The following is a 23,502-nucleotide window of genomic DNA, read 5'->3' as shown; positions in this document are numbered from 1 at the left end:
TGGAACCTATGGACTGGAATGCTAGCAATCGAACTTCCTGATTGACTCAGCCCTCAGCTACAGACAAGAGTTGATGCAGATGACCCGTTTAGTAATTTTGAGTTTACACCCAGCGGTGTCTACTGCGAGCTGTCAAAGCTTAAGGTTAACAAGGCAATGGGGCCTGACAACCTACACCCCAGGGTGCTCAGGGAGTTGTGTGATGTCTTGGCAGAACCGCTATCCACGCTCTTCAATTTCTCCCTTAGTACGGGTAACATCCCGTTGGACTGGAAGACGGCTAACGTCATTCCACTCCACAAGAAAGGTTCCAAGATGGAGACAGCAAACTACAGACCGGTGAGTCTCTCATCAATAGTGTGCAAACTAATGGAAACTCTAATCAAACGCCAATTGGATACGATCCTGAACGAGGAGAATCTACGGGATCCCCGTCAACATGAATTTACTAAGGGGAGATCCTGCCAATCCAACCTGATCAGCTTCTTTGACTGGGTGACGAGGAAGCTGGATGTTGGGGATTCCCTGGACATCGTATACCTGGACTTCAGTAAAGCATTCGATAGCGTACCACACCGCAGGTTGCTGAGCAAGATGAGTTCTATAGGATTGGGCGACACATTGACGAAATGGGTTGGAAACTGGCTTGGAGGTAGGCTTCAGAGGGTAGTGGTGAACGGCACCCCCTCCGAAATGACGGAGGTAATCAGTGGAGTGCCGCAGGGCTCGGTCCTGGGCCCGATCCTATTCAACATCTTTATAAGAGACTTGGCAGAAGGGCTGCGAGGTAAAATAACATTATTCGCCGATGACGCCAAACTAAACAATGTAGTGGGCAAAAGCACAACAGACATAAATTCAATGTCCGACAACATGATGCATGACCTACTCCTACTGGAGCGCTGGTCTAGGTCCTGGCAACTTAGCTTCAATGCCAAAAAATGCAAAGTCTTGCACCTGGGCAGCCAAAATCCATGCAAGACTTACACCCTTAATGGCGAGATCCTAACAAGAACTGAAGCAGAACGAGACTTAGGGGTGATCATCAGTGAGAACATGAAGACTGCCAATCAAGTGGAGCAAGCTTCATCCAAGGCAAGGCAAATCATAGGTTGCATACGCAGGAGTTTCGTCAGCCGTAAGCCTGAAGTCATTATGCCATTGTATAGATCCATGGTGAGGCCCCACCTGGAATACTGTGTGCAATTTTGGAGGCTGCATTACCGTAAGGATGTGCTGAGACTGGAGTCGGTCCAGAGAATGGCCACCCGGATGGTCTTGGGACTCAAGGATCTCCCTACGAGGAACGGCTGGATAAGTTGCAGCTGTACTCACTCGAGGAACGCAGAGAGAGGGGTGACATGATCGAGACATTCAAGTATCTCACGGGCCGCATCAAGTTGGAAGAAGATATCTTCTTTTTCAAGGGTCCCGCAGCAACAAGGGGGCATCCTTGGAAAATCAGGGGCGGGAAACTGCACGGGGACACCAGGAAATTCTTTTTCACTGAAAGGGTGGTTGATCACTAGAATAGTCTTCCACTTCAGGTTATTGAGGCCAGCAGCGTGCCTGATTTTAAGGCCAAATGGGATCGACATGTGGGATCTATTCACAGAGAAAGGTAGGGGAGGGTCATTGGGGTGGGCAGACTAGATGGGCCATGGCCCTTATCTGCCGTCTATTTCTATGTTTCTATGACATGAAATGCCAAAATCACTTTCAGCAGGAAGGAAGGAATATTATATAAAGAGACTCCAGTGTTAGAGATCATAAAGAAAAGCTCCCTACAAAAAGAACCTGGAGTTCAGAGACTCATCTTACAGAGGTCACAATCACCAGAAAAACTGTCTTGAGCATCAAATCCATCAGCTCGAATGGAGCTTGGCTGAGACCCCCGCAGAAAAATTTTAAGATCCCACTAAGGGAACAGGGCGTTGACCGGAGGTCTGAAATGCAGTGCACTTTTCAAAAATCTTGCTTTGTCTGGATGAGATGCCAGCGTAGATCTGCGGTCTTGAGCCCTGAAACAAGAAAGCCCAATAACTTGGACCTGAAAAGACCCAAGTTCCTTGTCAAGACCGGCTTGAAGGCAAGCCAACCTAACAGAAACTGCAGCTGAAAATGGCTCCACCTTTTCCTGGTTATATCACTGCTGGAAAGTCTGCAATGCTGTAGCATAGGCCGATACCGTTGTTGGCTTCTTAGACTTGAGAAGAGTTGTAATGACTACTTCTGAGTACCTCGTACATGCTAATGCTTTGTTTTCAAGAGCCCTGCTGGAATAGCAAAGCGATCCAGATCTTCTAGGCACTCTAGACCATGGAAAAGATCTGGATGCACCCAAATCCTGAGACCGGAACCCAAAGACATACCAGGTCCGTGTACCACAGTCTGCATGGTTAGTCCAGAGATATAACAAAAGCACATTTACTTACCGTAACAGGTGTTATCCGGGAACATAAGAAAATACCTTACTGGGTCATACCAATGGTCCATCAAGCACAGTAGCCTATTCTCACGGTGGCCAATGCAGGTCCCTAGTACCTGGCCAAAACCCAAGGAGTAGCAAAATTCCATACTATCAATGGCTTGCCCCATGTCTTTCTCAATAACAGACCATGGACTTTTCTTCCAGGAAATTGTCCAAACTTTTCTTAAAACCAGTTATGCTATCAGTTCTTACCACAACCTTTGGCAACACATTCCAGAACTTCACTATTCTCGGAGTGAAAAAATATTTCCTCCTATTGGTATTAAAAGTATTTCCCTGTAACTTCATCGAGTGTCCCCTAGCCTTTATCATTTTTGACGGAGTGAAAAACTGATCCACTTGCAACCGTTCTACTCCACTCAGGAATTTGTAGACTTCAATCATATCTCCACCTCAGCCGTCTCTTTTCCAAGCTGAAGAGCCCTAACCTTTTTAAGTCTTTCCTCATACAAGAGGAGTTCCATCCCCTTTATCATCTTGGTCGCTCTTCTACAAATCTTTTCTAGTGTCGCTATATCTTTCTTGAGATAAGGATACCAGAATTGAACATGATACTTCAGGTGAGGTTGCACCATGGAGCAATACAGGGGCATTATAACATTCTTAGTCTTGTTAACCATCCCTTTTTAATAATTCCTAGCATCCTATTTGCTTTTTTGGCCACTGCTGCTCATCGGGCGGAAGGTGTCATCAAATTGTCTACAATGAAACCCAGATCCTTTTCTTGGGTGCTAATCCCCAAGGTGGACCCTAGCATCCAGTAACTGTGATTTGGGTTATTCTTCCCAATGTGCATCACTTTGCATTTGTCCACATTAAATTTCATTTGCCACTTGGATGCCCAGTCTTCCAATTTCCTAAAGTCTGTCTGTAATTTTTCACAATCTGCATGCGTTTTAACAACTTTGAACAGTTTAGTGTCATCTGCAAATTTAAACACCTCACTCATCATTCCAATTTCCAGATCATTTATAAATAAGTTAAATAGCACTGGTCCCAGTACAGATCCCTGTGGCACTCCACTGTTTACTCTCCTCCATTGAGAAAAATGACCATTTAACCCTACCCTATATTTTTTATCCAATAACCAATTCCTAATCCACAAGTGAACTTTGCCACCTATCCCATGACTCTTTAATTTTCTCAGGAGCCTCTCATGAGGAACTTTATCAAAAGCTTTCTGAAAATCTAAATACACTAAATCAACCAGTTCACCTTTATCCACATGTTTATACACAGCTTCAAAGAAGTCAATTAAATTGTTGAGGCAAGATCTCCCTTGGCTGACCTCATGCTGATTCTGTCTACGTGTTCCACAATTTTATTTTTTATAATTGTTTCCACCATTTTACCAGGCACCAAAGTGAGGCTTACCGGTCTGTGATTTCCCGGATCTGCCCTGGAATCCTTTTTAAAAATCAGGGAAATACTGGCCACTCTCCAATCTTCAGGTACTACAGACAATTTTAGCGACAGGTTACAGATCACTAACAGCAGGTCAGCAATTTCATGTTTAACCTTTTCCTATCATGTGTCCCGGCTGATGGGACATTCCAAAAATGTCGTTGCCATCGTATGTCCCATGGCATGGGACATACAGTACACGACAGGAACACAAAATATTTGAATTTACAGACTTATGACTTATTTACATTATGTTTACAACAGCCGTAAATGATAACGGTGAATAATACAAAACTTTGCTAAAATAATTACAATTGGAACCAGCGTAACATAAAATTTATTACAATAGGAAAAGGTTAAGTTCTTTTAGTACCCTGGGAGGTATACCATCCAGTCCAGGTGATTTATCACTTTTTAACTTGTTGGTTTGGCTTAGTTTATCTTCCAGATTCACTGAGATTTCTTTCAGTTCCTCCACATCATCACCCTTAAAAACCATTTCTGGTTCAGGCAAATTTCTTACATCTTCAAGACCAAAGCAAAGAATTCATTCAGTTTCTCCACTATGACCTTATCCTCACTGAGCACCCTTTTTGCTCCTTGATCATCTAAGAGTACCACGGATTCCCTCACTGGTTTTCTGCTTTTGATGTACCTAAATTGTTGATCACGGATTTTTGTTAAACTTTTTACACGAGACTGGCCTAAAAGGTGTAGTTTGGAATTGGTTTTCTGCATTTCTTCAAGGTCATACATTTAGCACAGTTACTTACCGTAACAGGTGTTATCCAGGGACAGCAGGCAGATATTCTTGACTGATGGGTGACGGCACCGACGGAGCCCCGGTACGGACAATTTTATAGTGATTGCACTCTAAGAACTTGGAAAGGTCTAGCAGGCCGCACCACGCACACGCGAGTGCCTTCCCGCCCGACGGAGGCGCGTGATCCCCAGTTAGGATAAGCCAGCTAAGAAGCCAACCCGGGGAGGTGGGTGGGACGCAAGAATATCTGCCTGCTGTCTCTGGATAACACCTGTTACGGTAAGTAACTGTGCTTTATCCCAGGACAAGCAGGCAGCATATTCTTGACTGATGGGTGACCTCCAAGCTAACAAAAAGAGGGATGGAGGGAAGGTTGGCCATTAGGAAAACAAATTTTGCAAAACAGATTGGCCGAAGTGTCCATCCCGTCTGGAGAATGCATCCAGACAATAATGAGATGTAAAAGTATGAACTGAGGACCAAGTAGCAGCCTTGCAGATTTCCTCAATAGGAGTGGAACGGAGGAAAACCACAGATGCTGCCATAGCTCGAACTCTATGGGCCATGACAGAACCTTCCAGTGTCAGTCCGGACTGAGCATAACAGAATGAAATGCACGCTGCAAGCCAATTTGACAACGTACGTTTAGAAACAGGACGTCCCAATTTATTCGGATCAAAGGACAGAAAGAGTTGTGGAGATGATCTGTGGGGCTTAGTACGGTCTAAATAGTAAGCTAAAGCCCGCTTACAGTCCAAAGTATGCAGAGCCTGTTCTCCAGAATGAGTGTGAGGTTTCGGAAAGAAGACAGGCAGAACAATGGATTGGTTGAGATGGAATTCAGAGACAACCTTAGGGAGAAACTTTGGATGTGTACGCAAAACCACCTTGTCATGATGAAAGACTGTAAAAGGTGGATCCGCAACTAGTGCATGCAGCTCACTGACCCTCCTGGCAGAGGTAAGAGCAATAAAGAAGAGCACTTTCCAAGTAAGGAACTTGAAAGGAGCTGTAGCCAAAGGTTCAAACGGAGGCTTCATTAAGGCGGAGAGAACCACATTGAGATCCCAGACTACAGGAGGAGCCTTAAGAGGTGGTTTCAAATTGAAAAGACCCCGCATGAATCTGGAAACCAAGGGATGAGCTGAGAGAAGTTTCCCATGAACCGGCTCATGAAAAGCAGCAATAGCACTGAGGTGGGCTCTGATGGAAGTAGACTTGAGCCCAGAGTCAGACAAAGAAAGAAGATAGTCTAACAAGGTCTCCACTGCAAGGGAAGTGGGATCATGATGATGAAGAAGACACCAGGAAGAAAACCGTGTCCACTTCTGATTGTAACATTGCAGAGAGGCCGGTTTCCTGGAGGCATCCAGAATAGAACGAACGGGCTGAGACAGAAGAGGATCAGTTGAATTCAACCCGAGAGATACCAAGCTGTCAGGTGCAGAGACTGGAGGTTGGGATGCAGAAGGGTCTCCTGATGCTGTGTAAGCAGAGAAGGAAACAGTGGAAGAAGAATAGGCTCCCTGGAACTGAGTTGAAGTAGAAGGGAGAACCAATGTTGCCTGGGCCACCGTGGAGCGATGAGAATCATGGTGGCTTGTTCCCTCTTTGAGCTTGAACAAGGTTCGTAACATGAGAGGCAGAGGAGGGAAAGCATACAGGAACAGATTGGACCAATCTAGGAGAAATGCATCCGCTGCCAGACGGTGAGGGGAGTATAGTCTGGAGCAGAAGAGGGGCAGCTGATGATTGTGAGGAGCTGCAAAGAGGTCTATCTGAGGAGTGCCCCATTGAGTGAAAATGGACTGTAGAGTCAAAGGATCGAGAGTCCACTCGTGAGGTTGGAGAATTCTGCTGAGATTGTCCACTAAGGAATTCTGCTCTCCCTGAATGTAGATAGCTTTCAGGAATAATTGGTGATCTGTGGCCCAAGACCAAATCCTCTGGGCTTCCTGACACAAAAGGCGAGAGCCTGTCCCACCTTGTTTGTTGATGTAGTACATCGCAACTTGATTGTCTGTGCACAGTAGTAGAACTTGAGGAAAGAGAAGATGTTGGAAAGCCTTGAGGGCATAAAACATCGTTCTGAGTTCCAGGAAATTGATGTGATGCTTCTTTTCCTGGGCAGTCCAAAGGCCTTGAGTTTGGAACTCGTTCAAATGAGCTCCCCATGCATAAGGGAGGCGTCGGTGGTGATGACTAGTTGATGAGGAGGTAGATGGAACAGAAGACCTCTGGAGAGATTGGAGGATAGCAACCACCATTGAAGAGACTGACGAAGAGATGATGTCACAAATATGTGCTGTGAGCAAGGATCCGTCGCTTGGGACCACTGGGTAGCTAAGGTCCATTGAGGAGTGCGCAGGTGAAGACGTGCGAAGGGGGTGACATGGACTGTCGAGGCCATGTGACCCAAGAGTATCATCATTTGCTTGGCAGAGATGGAACGTTGTGGAAGCACCTGCTGACATAGAGATTGAAGAGTCTGAAGGCGGTTGGATGGCAGGAACGCTCTCATGAGGACTGTGTCCAGGACCGCTCCTATGAATTGAAGTCTCTGAGTGGGGATGAGATTGGATTTGGGTAGATTGATCTCAAACCCCAGGAGTTGTAGAAAAAGGATGGTGTGGTTGGTGGCCCGTAGCACTGTCTGAGAGGAAGTGGCCTTGATCAACCAATCGTCCAGGTAAGGAAAAACCTGCAGGTGGTGAGAGCGTAGAAAAGCACCCACCACAATCAGACATTTGGTGAACACTCTTGGAGAGGAGGCAAGACCGAAGAGTAGCACCTTGTATTGGTAATGACAGTGATTGATCATGAAGCGGAGGTATTATCTGGAGGCCAGATTGACCGGAATGTGGGTGTATGCCTCTTTGAGATCGAGGGAGCATAGCCAGTCGCCTTGATTGAGAAGAGGGTAAAGATTGGCCAGAGAAAGCATTCTGAATTTTTCTTTGACCAAGCATTTGTTGAGATCACGAAGATCTAAAATGGGTCTGAGATCTCCTGTTTTTTTGGGGACCAGAAAGTAACGGGAGTAGAATCCCTGCCCCTTTTGATCTAGAGGAACTTCCTCTATGGCGTTCAGAAGGAGGAGGGATTGAACCTCCTGAAGAAGGAGGGAAGACTGAGGAGTGTTCAAAGCAGACTCTCTTGGCAGACTTTGGGCGGGAAGCGTTTGAAAGTTGAGAGAGTAGCCATGGCGGATGATGTTGAGGACCCACTGATCCGAGGTGATAATTTCCCAACGGCTGATGAAGAAAGTAAGACGGCCTCCTATGGGTTGGGGAAGGGGTCAGATGGTAGAACACTGGCTATGCCCTGGAGAACGAAGTCAAAAGGGTTGGGTAGACTTCTGCGGTGGAGGAGGCTTCACCTGTTGCTGCTGTGCTGGCCTAGGAGTTTGCCGTTGCTGTTGGTGCTGACGTCTAGGCTGTTGGGAAGCTGGTGGCAAAGGACGAGCCACGAAGCGGCGTTGGTAGGCCGATGCCGCCGAAAAGGCCGGGTAGGTGGAGTCTTCTTTTTGATTTTTAGAAGTATATCCCAGCGAGTTTCATGGGCAGATAATTTTTGTGTTGTGGAGTCCATGGATTCTCCAAAAAGCTCATCACCGAGGCATGGAGCATTAGCCAGGCGATCCTGATGGTTAACATCAAGCTCTGATACTCTGAGCCATGCCAGACGACGCATGGCAACAGACATGGCTGTGGCTCTGGAGGTCAATTCAAATGTATCGTAGATCGAGCGGACCAGGAACTTCCTGAGCTGGAGAAGAGAGGAAGAACATTGGCGAAAAGCAGATCTCTTGCGGTCAGGGAGGTACTTCTTAAAAGCAGAGAGATCGTGAATGAGATGCTTTAAGTAAAAGGAAAAATGAAAAGCATAATTCCCTGATCTGTTAGCCAACATGGCATTTTGGTATAATCTTTTGCCAAATTTATCCATGGCCTTTCCTTCTCTGCCAGGAGGGACTGAAGCGTTTACACTAGCTCCTGCAGACTTCTTAAGTGTGGATTCCACTAAAAGAGACTCGTGTGGAAGTTGAGGTTTGTCGAAGCCAGGAATGGGGATGACTTTGTACAAGGAGTCCAATTTGCGAGGAGCTCCTGGGATAGTCAGAGGCGTCTCCAGATTTTTATAAAAAGTCTCCCTCAAGATATCGTGGAGGGGCAGTTTGAGAAATTCCCTTGGAGGCTGGTCAAAGTCCAGTGCATCAAGAAACGCTTTGGATTTTTTGGACTCAGCCTCCAAGGGAATAGAAAGAGATTCACACATCTCTTTTAAGAAAGAGGTAAAAGAAGTAGAATCCGGTTTAGAGGAGGGATCTGCGACAGACGGATCCTCTTCACCAGACGAACACTCACCCTCAGAGAGAAAAGTCACCCCACAGATCGGAATCCTTAATTTGGGAACTGCGATCCCGAGACTCCGGTGTGGAGGGTTCAAGGTGCCGGGTTTTGTGCACCGACTTGCCCGACCTCAAAGAAGCAGTACCGGGAGATGTTAAAGGCTGTATCGGAGCCGAAGTTTGGACAGCCTGATGTAGAGCTCTCGGTTCCGGTGCCAGATCTGGCATGGAGACCGAGGAAGCAGAATGTACCAGTACTGACAAAGTGGACGTGGACAATAGAGGCTGCTCCACTGTCGGCTCAGACCGGACCGGGACTGGAAGGTTCAGTGCCAATAGAGCAGGAAGGAGCTGTTGCAACTGCTCTTTAAGTTGCACCTGTAGGACGGCAGCAATTCGCTCGTCCAGCGAAGGCACCGGTACCGCTTTTTTCTTCTGCGTTACCTGCGGTGCCGCTCGACGCCCCGATGAGGAACCCGAGGTCGAGGGGCTCACCTCAATAGGGGCGGAGCGCTTCCGCGGGCGCCTCGAGGTCGGCAGGACTGGGCTCGCTGCTACGGAGACCGGAGGACGCTCCAGCGGAGAAGGCTTCTTAGCCGGCTTACCTGATGATTGCGACGCCGGCGCGGTGTTGACGAGGTGGGTGCCGACTGAGACGGGGCCGATGTCGGTGTCGGTGCCGTAGGGTCAGACATATCAGCACCAAACAGCAATCGTTGCTGAATCTGACGGTTTTTCAAAGTCCGTTTTTTTAATGTGGCACAGCGGGTGCAGGTGGAAGCCCGATGGTCTGGACCCAGACACTGTAAGCACCAGTTGTGCGGGTCGGTGAGAGAAATGGGCCGTGCACACCGCTGGCACTTCTTAAACCCGGGTTGCGGGGGCATGAACGTAAAAACGGCTTCTGCCAAATCGAAGGCCGAGGCCTCGATGGTGGCAACAGGCCCCGCCGGGGCGAACCGAAAAAAGTAAAGTTTTTTTTTTTTTTAAAACAACAAAGAATAAAAGAAAAAAAGGAAATAATATTTCCTGAAGGGTTTTTGCGAGTGGGAAGGCGATAGAAAAAAATCTTTTCAACAGCCGTTGAAAAGGACGCGTCTTCTTAGCTCCGCGGAAACTAAGAAACTGGGTCCGCACGCCTCCGTCGGGCGGGAAGGCACTTGCGCGTGCGCGGTGCGGCCTGCTAGAACTTTCCAAGTTCTTAGAGTGCAATCACTCTAAAATTGTCCGTACCAGGGCTCCGTCGGTGCCGTCACCCATCAGTCAAGAATATGCTGCCTGCTTGTCCTGGGATAAAGAGTAGTTACTGATGGATTAACTTCTCAAGAGAGATCATTAAATTGTTAGGGTCCTCAGGGTTCGGGACTATTGTCAGTTCTATTTAATATATTCCTAAACCCCCTTGTAAGATGAATTCAGAAATTACTACATACTATTTATGCAGATGACATTCTATTGGTTTATAGACTATCTCCCACAACATAAGATCTAGGCCCTCTGTTAGACAGTTTAAAAAGAATAGAAGAATGGTTGAATGAACATAAATTGTTTTTAAGTATGTCAAAAAAAGTAGCATGTTGTATCTCACGTGACAAGGCACCACCGCAATTAGATCTTTCTATAAATAATTATAGTATAAAGTTGGTAAAAAATTTTAAGTATATGGGGATTCTAATCGATTATCGTTTGAATTTTGAAGAACAGGTTTCATCTGTGGTTGCTACAAACTTTGGGGCTTGAGACAGCTTAGAGCTATTCGAGATTTTCTGGATGAGAAATCATTACATACGCTAATTCATGCTTTTGCACTATCTACTGCATTTTTCGCTCCATAAGACGCAGCTGACTATAAAACGCACCCTAGATTTAGAGAAAGAAAACAAAAAAAAAAACATTCTGAACTAAATTCTCCTTGCCAGGCTCTGTACCCTGCCCCCCCTCTGGTGGTAGGCTGGGGCAGGGCACAGGCCTAGTAGCCTAGTGGTAGGCAGGCCTAGTGACAAGCAGGCAGGCCCCACACCCCCCCAAGTACCTTAAATCATCCCCCCATACAACCACATGCCCCCCAGTACCATAAATCATCCCCCCATAGACCACCAGGTACGACGGCAGCCGTGGATGGGATTAAAGTTGCAACAGTGGTGGGTTTTTAAAAACATATGCAGCAGCGGGGTTTAAAAACATGCGGTGGCGGCAGGGGGGTTAAAATATGTAGCAGCAGCAACAGCGGGCTTAAATTTGTATTTTCACTTCATAGGATGCACTTACATTTCCACCTCCTTTTTGGGGGTGGAAAAAGTGCATCCTATGGCGCAAAAAATACGGTAAATTAGATTATGGTAATTTAGTATATGCAGGACAATTAAAGCACCTACAAACAGTACAAAATGCTGCGATGCAGTTGCTAGGCCATGCACAGATTCATGATCATGTTATATCTTTGTATGTGAAATTCCACTGGTTACCAATGGAATTTTGGATCATATTTAAGATCCTAATGTTGATACATAGTAACAAGGGAAATAAAAAAGAACCCACAAACAGGGGAAAAAACGTAGAAACCTGAAATAAATCCCCCGAGGGCTTCCCTTTATCACAATTATTTCTCTCTCTAGTGTTTTGTTTGTTGAACTGTCTCTCCCTCTCACCCTTTATCCTTTTGGGGCAGGGGGATTTATTTCAGGTACCTAGTAACATACATAGTAACATAGAAGATGACAGCAGATAAAGACCTGAATGGTCCATCCAGTCTTCCCAACCTGATTCAATTTAAATTTTTTTATTTTTTTTCTTAGCTATTTCTGGGCAAGAATCCAAAGCTCTACCCGGTACTGTGCTTGGGTTCCAACTGCCAAAATCTCATTTAAAACCTACTCCAGCCCATCTACACCCTCCCAGCCATTGAAGCTCTCCCCAGCCCATCCTCTATCAAACAGCCATATACAGACACAGACCGTGCAAATCTGCCCATTACTGGCCTTTGAGTTACAACCATTATATCTTTCTAATTTGGTGTTATTTTATGCACCGAGGCACTTGCTACATTCTTTGAATGATAATAGAGTAGTAGTTCCTCACATTTCGAAGGCCCATCTTGTCTCAACTAGGGATTGTGTATTTTTTAATTTAGTCCCAAGGTTTTGAAATAGTCTGCTTATAGAACTGAGAAAAGAAGAATCATATATAAATTTTAAAAGACATTTAAAAGCACATTCTTTTCAACTGGCCTTCTTAAATGGATGAAATGAATTTGGGATTGCAGTCTATATTTATTTATTTACTTATTTTTATAAATGGGTGAATATATTAATTTTATTATGGATAAACTGATGGTTATAGGGTAGTATGTATAAAAAAAACAAACAAAAAACAAAACTTTTTCTCTTTTTCTTTCCTTCTCTATATGAATGGAATTCTTTTCAAAATTGTTTTGAATTATAGTGGAACCTTGTTTGCAAGCATAATTTGTTCCAGAATCATGCTCTTAAACCAAAGCGCTCAAATATCAAAGCGAGTTTCCCCATAGGAAGTAAGGGAAACGCAGATGATTCATTCCACTTCCCAAAAACAGATCCTCCCTCCTCCAAGGCCACTGGCACTGCTTGGTTCTACCCAACCCCACCCCAGGAACAGGCTTCTCTCCTCCCGCGGCCCACCCCCAAACCCTTACCTCCAGCAACACCTGGCAAAGTATGAAGAGGCAATGCAGAGGAAGAGAGGGTGTGCGTGCATTGTGATTCTCCCTGTCTCGTACAAACTAACGGCCGCACACAGTGTTCTCTCCTCGGGTACACAGCGTTCTCTCCTCAATGCCTCGGCAGCAGGACAAGCCAGATGGAGGGGCGTTCGTCTGAGGTAACCACAGCTCGGCGTCTTTGGGCAGGATTTGCCACTGATGCTCTATGCTGGGCTGCTGTAAGGTCTTGAGCACCCTCCCCGAGATTCTCATGAGATTCTCCGAGCAGCTTGTTTTGAGTGCTGCCTCCTGCTGACCAGCTGCTGCTTCAGGGTAGGGAGGCTCAGGACCGCCATCTGCTTCTGCTGCTTCAGGGTACAGCACTGCACAGGAACAATGGGAATCCCACAGAGATCCCCTCCAGGGTTGTGGGAATTCCAAGGAGACCCCCTTAAGGTAACAGGGATCCCATGGGGTTGGAGGAACCGCGAGGGGCTCAAATACCTTACTGTGCCTCCTTTTCCTGCCCTCCATCTGCACTCACCCTCCACAGAGCAGCATAAAGCTCCCAGCATGCCACCCATAGCCAACCCAGATGTCAGAGGGAAAGCTTCCGGGTCAGCCACATGCAGTAGCTGACCTGGATGGCTCCATTATAGTCTTTTTTTTTTTTTTTTTTTGTTCAATCTTTATTAAGTTTTAACATCTTACAGAGAATTGCAACACACAAATATACTATAAACATTTGTAAACATACAATAGGAAATTCTTAACAGAAACATGTTATCATCTACCCATCCCTCCCTCACCCAAACCCCCCACCCTACCTCCTTCCCGCCCTCTGGCAGGTCATTCATTCTATCACACACATTGTTAACGAAACCCTCTTAAGGGCTCCAAGCATCCTTAAATGAGGCATATTACCAGATCTTTCAGATAAGTTAGCTTCATACTTATAGAAGAGACAGACAGTTTCCCACCAAAAATGAAAATTTAACAATGTGAAATCTTTCCAGTTCTTAACAATTGACTGTATTGCCACTCCAGACAGTATCAAGAACAATTTGTTTTTACTAACTGATAATAAGGTTGTTGAAGTAACACGTGCTCTACATATCACCATTCCAATATGTTTTGAATTTTATTCCACACTTCCTGCCAGAATGTTTGAACCAGTGGGCAATAAAACAAAAGATGGTCAAGTGTACCCACTTCTTTCTTGCAACTCCAACATGCATTTGACTTGTTAGCATCCAATTTCTGTAATTTAACCGGGGCCCACAATGTTCTATGGAGCACAAAGTAAAGAGTTTGTCTTAATGATGCAGAAACCGTACATCTTATCCTTTGAGTCCATATTTTCTTCCAGTTTTCAGATGGAACAGAACATTGTAATTCTCTGAACCAAATAGACTGAAGTCCAGAAAGTGGTTTCTTATGTAGGTATGAGCATAGGAGCTTAAACCAGCTTGAAGCTTCATGATCTAGAACCTCCACCGTATAACATATAATAGGCAAGCTTGGTTGATCCTTTAAAGCAGGAGTGCCCACATTTTTTGGACTTGCGAGCTACTTTAAAAATGACCAAGTCAAAATGATCTACCAACAATAAAGTTTTTTAAACAACACAAAGCACACTGTACGCAGAGAAAATGTTAATTATCATAAGAACATTTATATTCCGGGGGTTTTTCAAAGAGGTCAAGGCAGATGACTCTATATAATGTCACCTCAGTAACAACCATACAAAAATAGATAAATATACCCCCTCCCATTTTACTAAACCGCGATAGCAGTTTTTAGCGCAGGGAGCTGCACTGAATGCCCCGCGTTGCTCTCAACGCTCATAGGCTCCCTGTGCTAAAAACCGCTATTGCGGTTTAGTAAAAGGGAGCCATAATGCAAAATATAGACAGCAGATATAAATTCTCAAAACGGACACATTTTGATCACTAAACTGAAAATAGAATCATTTTTCCTACCTTTGTTGTCTGGTAATTTCATGAATTTCTGGTTGCACTTTCTTCTTCTGACTATGCATCCAATATTTCTTCCCTTCTTTCAGGCTCATGTATGCTTCCTCTCCTACAGACCTCATTCTCTCCCCCAACTTTTTCTTTCTTTCTCCCTGCCCCCTTCTTTTTTTCTCTCTCTATGCCCCCTTTCTTTCTGTTTCCCTTCTTTCTTTGTCTCCTTGCCCCCCCCTTCTTTCTATCTCCCTGCCTGCCCCCTTTCTTTCTCCCTGCCCTCACCCAAGCCACTAGGTTTGCTGCCTCTGCCTTCGGGGAACAGGCCCCCAAGCCACTGCCGCCCCAAGCTCTCCCTGTAGAAGCATCACGCTGACCAGCATTCCGCTCCCCGATGTCAATTCTGACGTCAGAGAGGAGTTCTGGGCCAGCCAGGCAGCGATTGGCTGGTCCAGAACTTCCTCTCCAACGTCAGAATTGACATCGGGGAGCGGAAAAGGAGGAAATGCATACAGAAACAGATTCGTCCAATCCAGTAGAAAGGGATCCGCCTCGAGCCGGAGAGGGGTGTAAATCCTGGAGCAGAAGCGGGGAAACTTCTGATTGAGGGGGGACGCAAACAGATCGACATCTGGAGTCCCCCAACGAGCAAACACCTGATGCAGAGTCAAGGAATGGATGGACCACTCATGAGGCTGCAGAAGACGACCCAACTTGTCCGCTAGACAATTGTGCTGGCCCTGAATGTAGACCGCTCAAAGGAACATGTTGCGGCGAATGGCCCAATCCCAGAGCCACATCGCCTCTTGGCACAGGGACTCCATGCCCCCCTGTTTGTTGATATAATACATGGCGACCTAGTTGTCCGTGCAGATCAGCACCACTCGGTCGCAAAAGCAGATGACAAAAAGCTTTCAGGGCGAGGAAAATCGCTCGAAGTTCCAGAAAATTGATGTGATAAAGGCGGTCGGCACTGGACCAAAGACCTTCAATGCGAAGACTGTCCAGATGAGCCCCCAAGAAGGCCGAAGAGTCCATCGTGAGGACCTTTTGAGAAAGGCATGAAACAGAAAACCTCTGGAAAGATTGGAAGAGAGCATCCACCAACGGAGAGACTTCTTCAACAAAGGAGTTACGACAATTCGTTGAGAGACAGAGTCCCGATCCTGGTTCCATCAGGACGCAAGAGTCCACTGAGGAATACGGAGGTGAAGTCTGGCAAAATGAGTCAGGTGAACCGTAGAGGCCATGTGACTGAGGAGGTCCATCAGGAGCCGAGCCGGGACCGAAGACAGATGGGCCCTCTCTGGAAAAAACGAACGAGGGCTTCCTGCCGAGGCAAGAAGGAGCGGAGACGAACTGTGTCCAGGACCGCTCCGATGAACTCTAGAGACTGGGACGGAGAGAGGTGAGACTTGGGGAAGTTCACCTTGAAGCCGAGACTCTGAAGGAGCCAGATGGTTTGATTTGTCGCTCGCAGAACTTCTTGGCGAGAAGATGTTTTGGTCAAATAGTCGTTGAGGTAGGGAAACACTTGCAGGCCGCGGAGACACAGGGTCCGCAACTACTACAACCAGGCATTTCGTGAAAACCCTCGGAGAAGACGCCAGGCTGAAGGGAAGAACATGATGCTGGAGATGGAAATGCCCCATCCGGAATCTCAGAAACCGGTGGGAGGCAGGGTGTATTGGAATGTGCGTGTACGCCTCCTTGAGGTCCAGTGAGCACAGCCAGTCCCCCTCATCCAAGAGGGGGTACAAAGTCGGAAGGGTGAGCATTCTGAACCTTTGCTTGACCAGAAACTTGTTTAGGGCACGAAGGTCCAGGATCGAATGCAGATCCCCCGTCTTCAAGTTTCAAGTTTATTATAAAATTTGATTAATCGCCTATTCCAAATTCTAAGCAATGTACAAATTACAGAATTAGAGGAAACAAACATAACTAACAAAGGGACTAAATCTACTAAACATAATAAAAACCAACTTATTCAAACATAATGAAACATAAGGAAAAGACTAGGAAAGAAATACAATCTGATTAATATAAAGAAAAACAATTAAGGTTAAGAACAATAGGAGTCGGGAGACAGTCTCCTCGAGGAGATGAAACTCCTGACGACGAGAATCCGGGACGTCCGCCCGGAATGAGTGGAGGGCTTCCACACAGAATCGGAGATAGGACGTGAAGATAAAGTTATAGTTGAGGACACGGTTCACCATCATTGAGTTTTGATAAAGATGGCGACCAAACTTGTCCATCGTACGGCCCTCCTGGCCTGGCGGGACGGCAGCATACACCTTCGAGGGGTTGGATTTCTTCAAGGAAGGCACAACGACCAAGGATTGGTGAGATAGCTGAGAACTTTCGAACCCCTTAACTGCGATCATCCGGTAACGGGATTCCAACTTGGAGGGAATAGCCGGGACCGCATAAGAGGTCTCCAGGTTCTGGAGAAAGGTTTGCCGGAGAACCTGATGCAGAGGCAAGCATAGCGCTTCACGGGGCGGATGAGTAACCCCCATCTCCGCCAGGAATTCCTGGGTATAACGGGACTCCGACTGGAGATCCAGGTTCAAGGCTTTGCCCATGTCAGCAATGAAACGAGTGAAGGAAGAGTTTCGAGACGAAGACTCATCTTCAGGAGGGGATCCCAAACGAGATCTCGGGGCAGCAGGAACAACCCCTCATAAGATGGGTTGGAGAGGACCCCGGAGTCCGAGGGACCCTCATGCGAGGGACCAAACTCTCATTCCATTTTCGTCCAGCACTGGTCGCCGTACCTGAAGAAGGACATGATACTACTCGAACAGGTCCAGAGAAGAGCGACTAAGATAGTTAAGGGGCTGGAGGAGCTGCCGTACAGCAAAAGATTAGAGAAACTGGGCCTCTTCCCTCTCGAACAGAGGAGACTGAGAGGGGACATGATCGAAACATTCAAGATACTGAAGGGGATAGACTTAGTAGATAAGGACAGGTTGTTCACCCTCTCCAAGGTAGGGGCACTCTCTAAAGTTGAAAGGGGATAGATTCCGTACAAACGTAAGGAAGTTCTTCTTCACCCAGAGAGTGGTAGAAAGCTGGAACGCCCTATAGGGGAAAACACCCTCCAAGGATTCAAGACAAAGTTAGACAAGTTTCTGTTGAACAAGAACGTGCGCTGGTAGGGCTAGTCTCAGTCAGGGTGCTGGTCTTAGACAAGAGGGCCGCCGCGTAAGCGGACTGCTGGGCATGATGGACCACTGGTCTGACTCAGCAGTGGCAATTCTTATGTTCATCCATCCATCCTTTCTCATGAACATGCACAACTCCTCCTTGTGGAATCACTTCTTTTGGAAACCTTTTCCTTTTGAATATTAACATCGGTGGCAATTCGGTGCCGTCAGCACAGCAGGACAACACAATTGTGTAGTGTGTTTGTTCATGTCCTGAGGTTTTCAAAGTTATGGTTTTGGCACCTTTTAGATCAACAGTCTTATTAGATGGCACATCAAAGATTAGCGGGACTTCATCCATATTCCCAATCTGGCCAATTTCAAAATCATTTTTCTTCCTTGCATAAATTACAAATTTAGGGGTCCTTTTATTAAAGTACGCTAACTGATGTAGCACGTACTAAAGATTAGCACACACTAAATGCGCACCTTAATAAAAGGACCCATTAGTCTTAGTAGAAGTATAGAGTTACAACCTCTCCCCATACTCCTTGCCAGGCTCTGCACCCTAACTCCCCTCCCTGCCAGGCTCTAACCAAGTCCCCTTCCCTGCCAAACTCTGCAGCCAGCCCCTTTCCCTCTCTGCCCTACCAGGCTATGCAGCCAGCTCCTCTCCCTACCAAGCTCTGTAACCTGTCCCCCCCCTCTTGTGGTCTAGTGGTAGGCTGGGACAGGAGGGACCCATCCCAGCCAACTAACAAATTTTTACCCCCTCCCCTGTATCTTTCAAATTAAAGCCCTCCATACTCTTTTTAAAAAACCCATACCTTTTAGTATCAAATCATTTTTTATTAACAAACATACATGACAATGTGAAAAGCAAGCTAGAGTAATACAACACAGCCGTGCAAGGCATGTACAGCTCGCTATCTTATACCGCATATAGAACAAGTCCCAACCCTCTCCAGCAGACTAACAATCACAATAAGTTCCAAACCCAGCCAACCCCCCCAACCCTCTCTGGAATCAGGAACTGGTCCATATAAAGTCTGATCCATCATAAGAAACACTGGAGCCCATCTCTTCTGTTCTTCCAGCTACCAGTAATAAATGTACCACTCCGAACCCCCACCCCGCTGAACTCCCCCCATTTAGGAGGTAAGAGAATTCAAGACCCCACTGTGCCCCCGTACCTTTAATAATAATAATAATTTTATTTTTATATACTGCCAAAGCCATAGTAGTTCGAGGCGGTTTACAACAAGAAGAGCTGGACAGTCAGCGAAGGAAAATAACAATGGAGATTTTGGATACAGCAAAGAAGAAAAAAATAACAGTGAGGATTTTGGTTACATAAAGTCACAATGTGGGGAAACATGAAGATGTGAAAAGGAGTGCAGTAGAGGGTTTAAGGGTTCTTGGTTACAAATCGGTTGAACAGGTTTGTTTTAATTAGTTTTCTGAAGTACCCTGTACCCTTTAAAAATAAAAAAAAACCCGAACCTTTTTAATCATAGCCCCCCTTGTACCTTTTTAATCATAGCCCCCCTGTACCTTTAATCATAGCCTCCCTTGTACCTTTAATCATAGCCCCCATTTCCTTTAATCATAGCCCCCCATTTCCTTTAATCATACCCCCTTGTACCTTTTTAATCATAGCCCCCTTGTACATTTTTAACCATAGCCCCACTGTACCTTTTTAATCATAGTCCCCTGTACCTTTTTAATCATAGCCCCCTTGTACCTTTTTAATCATAGCCCCCTGTACCTTTAATCATAACCCCCCTTGTACCTTTTTAATCATAGCCCCCCCTTGTACCTTTTTAATCATAGCCCCCCCTTGTACCTTTTTTTTTAAATCATACCCCCCCCCCCCTTTATACCGGTACCTTTTTAATTTTTTAAACCCATACCTTTTTTAATTTTTCCTTCCCTCCCTCGACGGCTTTGTTTTATTTCCGGGCAGCAGGCACATGAGACAACAGCGTGGAGGTCAAGCGCGAGCTTTCAGCATTCCTGCCTGGACCCACACATTTTCTAAATGGTTGCCAGCAGTTCTCGCGAGTCCTGAGAGAACTGCCGCCAGCCATTCAGAAAGCCCAGCAGGAGTGTGTAAAGCTTGGCCCTGACCGCCACGCTCCTGACTCGTGCACCTGTTGCTGGGAAGTAATACAGAGCCATCGAGGGAGGGATATACACTGGACCACCAGGCTTGGAAACAGGTATGGCAGTGGTGGCAGCAGCAGAGGGAGGTTTGGTTTGTAATTCAAGGAGGGGGCGGCAAGCGGTGCTGAATGATAGTGCGGCTGTGGCGTGGGGGGTGTTTTGTAATTGTACAAGGGGGCGGCGGCAAGCAGTGCTGAAAAGTGGTGCAGTGCGGGGGTGTGTGGTTTTTTTCAATTGTACGGGGGGCCAGTGGGCGGTGTTTAACAAGGTGGTGTGGCTGGTGCACGTTGATTTGGGGTGTTGCAGCTATGCGGGGATTTAAATTTTCTTTTTATCTTTGCTTCATAAGACACACCGAGATTTCTACCCACTTTTGGGTGGAAAAAAGTGTGTCTTATGGAGCGAAAAATATGGTAAGTTTCTTCAGGGGATTTCTGAACCATTTCATCCGTTCTTTGGAGCATTCCCCAGATATCCGTCAGGGTTTCCTCTGGAAGGGTTGAAACTGCAGCTCCAACCTCAGATAGTCTCCTTCACTGTGGTTCCTTTTTCAGATCAGCACCCCTCTAAAGAGCTAGATCCAGCAACTTCATTGGTATCGGGGCCTCTCTGACACTCATTCATTACTGCTGCAGGACATGGAGGGATAATTGGGTCCGGGGTGAAAGAGGGATTTCCAGCTCCAGTGTAACGTCCAAGTCCCAAGCCGCCAACACCATCGAGCCTTGCACTCCGGTAGATAGAGGAGTTCTAGCAGCGAAGTCGAGAACAGACTGGCGCAATAGTGTTGATGAGTCCAATGGTGAGGGTCCTGTTCAGACTATGCCTTTGTGCTTAGAATGTGGCATCGCAAAATAAAAAACAGAAGAACAGCATTCTCGCTAACTGCACACCAGAAATCGAAGATGCCGATTCCACTGTGGGAAGCAGCCGGCAATGAGGAAGCCGATGACGAGGCACTCACCGTTATCGGAGTGGAGCGCTTTTTGGGCTTCTTCGAGGTCACCAGGATTTGGCTCACTGCTACTTTGACCTGAGGCCCAGAAGGGGTGGGGGAAGGCTTCTTAGCCGGCTTACTCACAGAAGGCTGTGACACTGAAAGTGTTTCTGTCAGTTTAAACTTGGACGGCGCCATCGATGTCGGAAGCAATGTCGAGTCCCCTTCCATCCCGACGCTGAAGAGAAGTCGCTGTTGAATGAGGCAGTTCTTCAAAGTTCTCTTCTGTAAAGAAGAACAGCGGGAACAGGTCTCCGGATGGTGCTCAGGCCCCAAACACTGGAGACACCAGTGATACAGGTCAGTCATGGAAATGGGGCGAGCACAACGTCCACATTTTTAAAAACCCGTCGGTGGGCGGAACATCAAAGAAAAAACAGCTCCAGCAAGATCAAAATTGGAGGCCAAGGTGGTTGAACAGGCCTCGCCGGGCCGAATCCGTGAAAGGGAAAAAATGAAAATGTTTACTTTTTAATTTTTTTTATTTTACACAAACAAAAGAAATAAGAAATAAAGAAATCCGCGAGAGCAGGAAGGCAGCTAGAAAAAATTTCAACGGCCGTTGAAGACGCATCTTCTTAGCTCCGCGAAAACTAAGAAACTGAGGGACCGCACGCCTACATTGGGCGGGAAGGCACTCTCACATGCGTGGTGCGGGCTATCGCAAACTTTCTAAAGACTTAAAGTGGCAATGAACTTTTAAAGTGGTCCGTACCGGGGCTCCGTCGGTGACATCACCCATCAGTGAGAATATGTTGCCTGCTTGTACTGGGATAACAAGTGTTTACTTTTAGCTCACTATTTTTCCCTGTCCTTGACCTATTATTTCACAACTATAAAACTGAGCAAGTTTCAAGTGGTTTGTATCCTATATCACCTTTATATAATTCTCCATATGAATGGTTCCACTCACATATATCTTACCGTCCCTATCAAGAAGCTCAAACAGACAGAGAGAATGTTTAGAATGCACAATATTTACAACTCATGCTCAGAGGCTAAAGGTTTAGCATTCAAAATATTGTTAGTAGTGAAGTTTAATCACCGATTCCACTATATTTTTATTTAATTACTATGATGTATCACTGAGAATATAAGGGTAGATGTTACACATCTTACCTAGACTTGCTGGGTTTTTGAGGTGGTGGCTCCTCAGTCTCTAGAATAAAAATTAAAAATTAATTAAATTGTTGAAGTTGGCTGTGGGAAGCAATCAAATGCCTTCCTATATATTAAAAGTTTGTACTTGAAAATACAATTAGCCAGTGAGATACAAAAATTGCTTGCCTGTATCTACTTTTCTCAACTGTACATCTGAAGTAAAAATATACAAAGAAGTAAATAGTCATTGTGGCTCATTATTACCGTATTGCTGTATGACAAACGGACGTCTTTCCCAAGGTTTGCCACAGGGAAAGGAAGGAAAGTATACAAACCCCAGTGCAGAAGGGCTGACCAGGTCAGTGCCCAGGACAATAAATTAGCTGACTACCCGGTGAGTGACAATGAAGAAATGGAAATAAAACAGGAAGGCTTAGACTTACCTGAAGCAGTCCCAAAGCCAGGCAGGAAGAATCTGCCTTGCTATTGTCCGATGCCTGTAAGGCAGAAAGCTCACAAGCAGTTTCCCCGCAGAGAAACGGCATGGGCTGAGGAGGGAATTCCCTTCCCCCATCCAAAGCCAAGGGGGAGTGGTTCTTTCCCTCAGCTTAAAGCCAGGCTCATCAGAGAGCAAGGAGGAAGGAGGAGGAGCAGCACGAGGCTTGGCAGAAGAGCAGAGGCAGAACGGGGCTGAGCTTGCCTCAGACCCTGCAGAGCAGTTCCTCAGCACTGACTGGGAGATGACTGAGAAACAGGCTGGTAATTTGGCTACAGAATTCCTTCCCCCAGAGCCAATGGTGTTGGAGGAAAGTAGGGCTATGCAGGAAAGCTGGCCAGAGGAAATGGAGAGCTGAACACACTGGGAAAAGGTCTGTGAAAAGGGTTTTCTTTCTGGTTGTATTTTTCTGTTTGCTCTTTCAGCTAATGACTGTGGGAGTTATCAAGGAAAGTAATCCTGTACTGCAGTTTTACATGCTGGTTTGCTGCAATTTGTGAAAAACACAGTAATCTCCTCTTCAGGACATTTTCACAGCTGAACCAAACGCTAGGCTGTACTTCTAGCCAGTTTAAACCCAGAGTTTCCTGGTTTCAGGACTCCGTGCAAGTGCCCAGCTGTGAAGTGATTGCCATAGCAACTAGGTAATTAAATTAGCCTGCATGCCTGTAGGAAAAAGGAGATTAACCCTCTCAGGGTAAAGCCTGCTCGTGACTAGGTAGAAAGTCCAGCCCAGCTGGAGAGAGTGCATGCACTGTAGGTAATGAATAGGAATGTCTCCTCTGTAGCTCGACAGTGAAAAGTTATTTTTGTCAACTGTTTCACCTCCAAGCCTCATGAAGAGCTAAATGACTGTATATGATTTACCAAGCAAGCTCAAAGCTGATTACTGAGTGATAATGAGTGAAATGAACTTTTTCTTTTGGTTTTGTATTATG

General features: G+C 46.1%; 1 protein-coding gene across 5 annotated transcripts in view; it reads right to left on the bottom strand.

The window, feature by feature from the left end:
* Positions 1 to 23,502, bottom strand: part of LOC117353570 (uncharacterized protein DDB_G0271670-like) — a 507,083-nt gene that overhangs the window by 277,297 nt on the left and 206,284 nt on the right. For all 5 annotated transcript variants that reach the window (XM_033929661.1, XM_033929662.1, XM_033929660.1 and 2 more), the window contains one exon: positions 22,087 to 22,126. In XM_033929661.1, coding sequence (XP_033785552.1) covers positions 22,087 to 22,126 — 40 coding nt within the window. The remainder of the gene's footprint in view (positions 1 to 22,086; positions 22,127 to 23,502) is intronic.

The sequence above is a fragment of the Geotrypetes seraphini genome, chromosome 2, assembly GCF_902459505.1.
Source record: "Geotrypetes seraphini chromosome 2, aGeoSer1.1, whole genome shotgun sequence".
NCBI classification, from domain to species: domain Eukaryota; kingdom Metazoa; phylum Chordata; class Amphibia; order Gymnophiona; family Dermophiidae; genus Geotrypetes; species Geotrypetes seraphini.
Note: the sequence above shows the minus strand (reverse complement) of the source record. Positions and strands in the feature narration are given on the sequence as shown.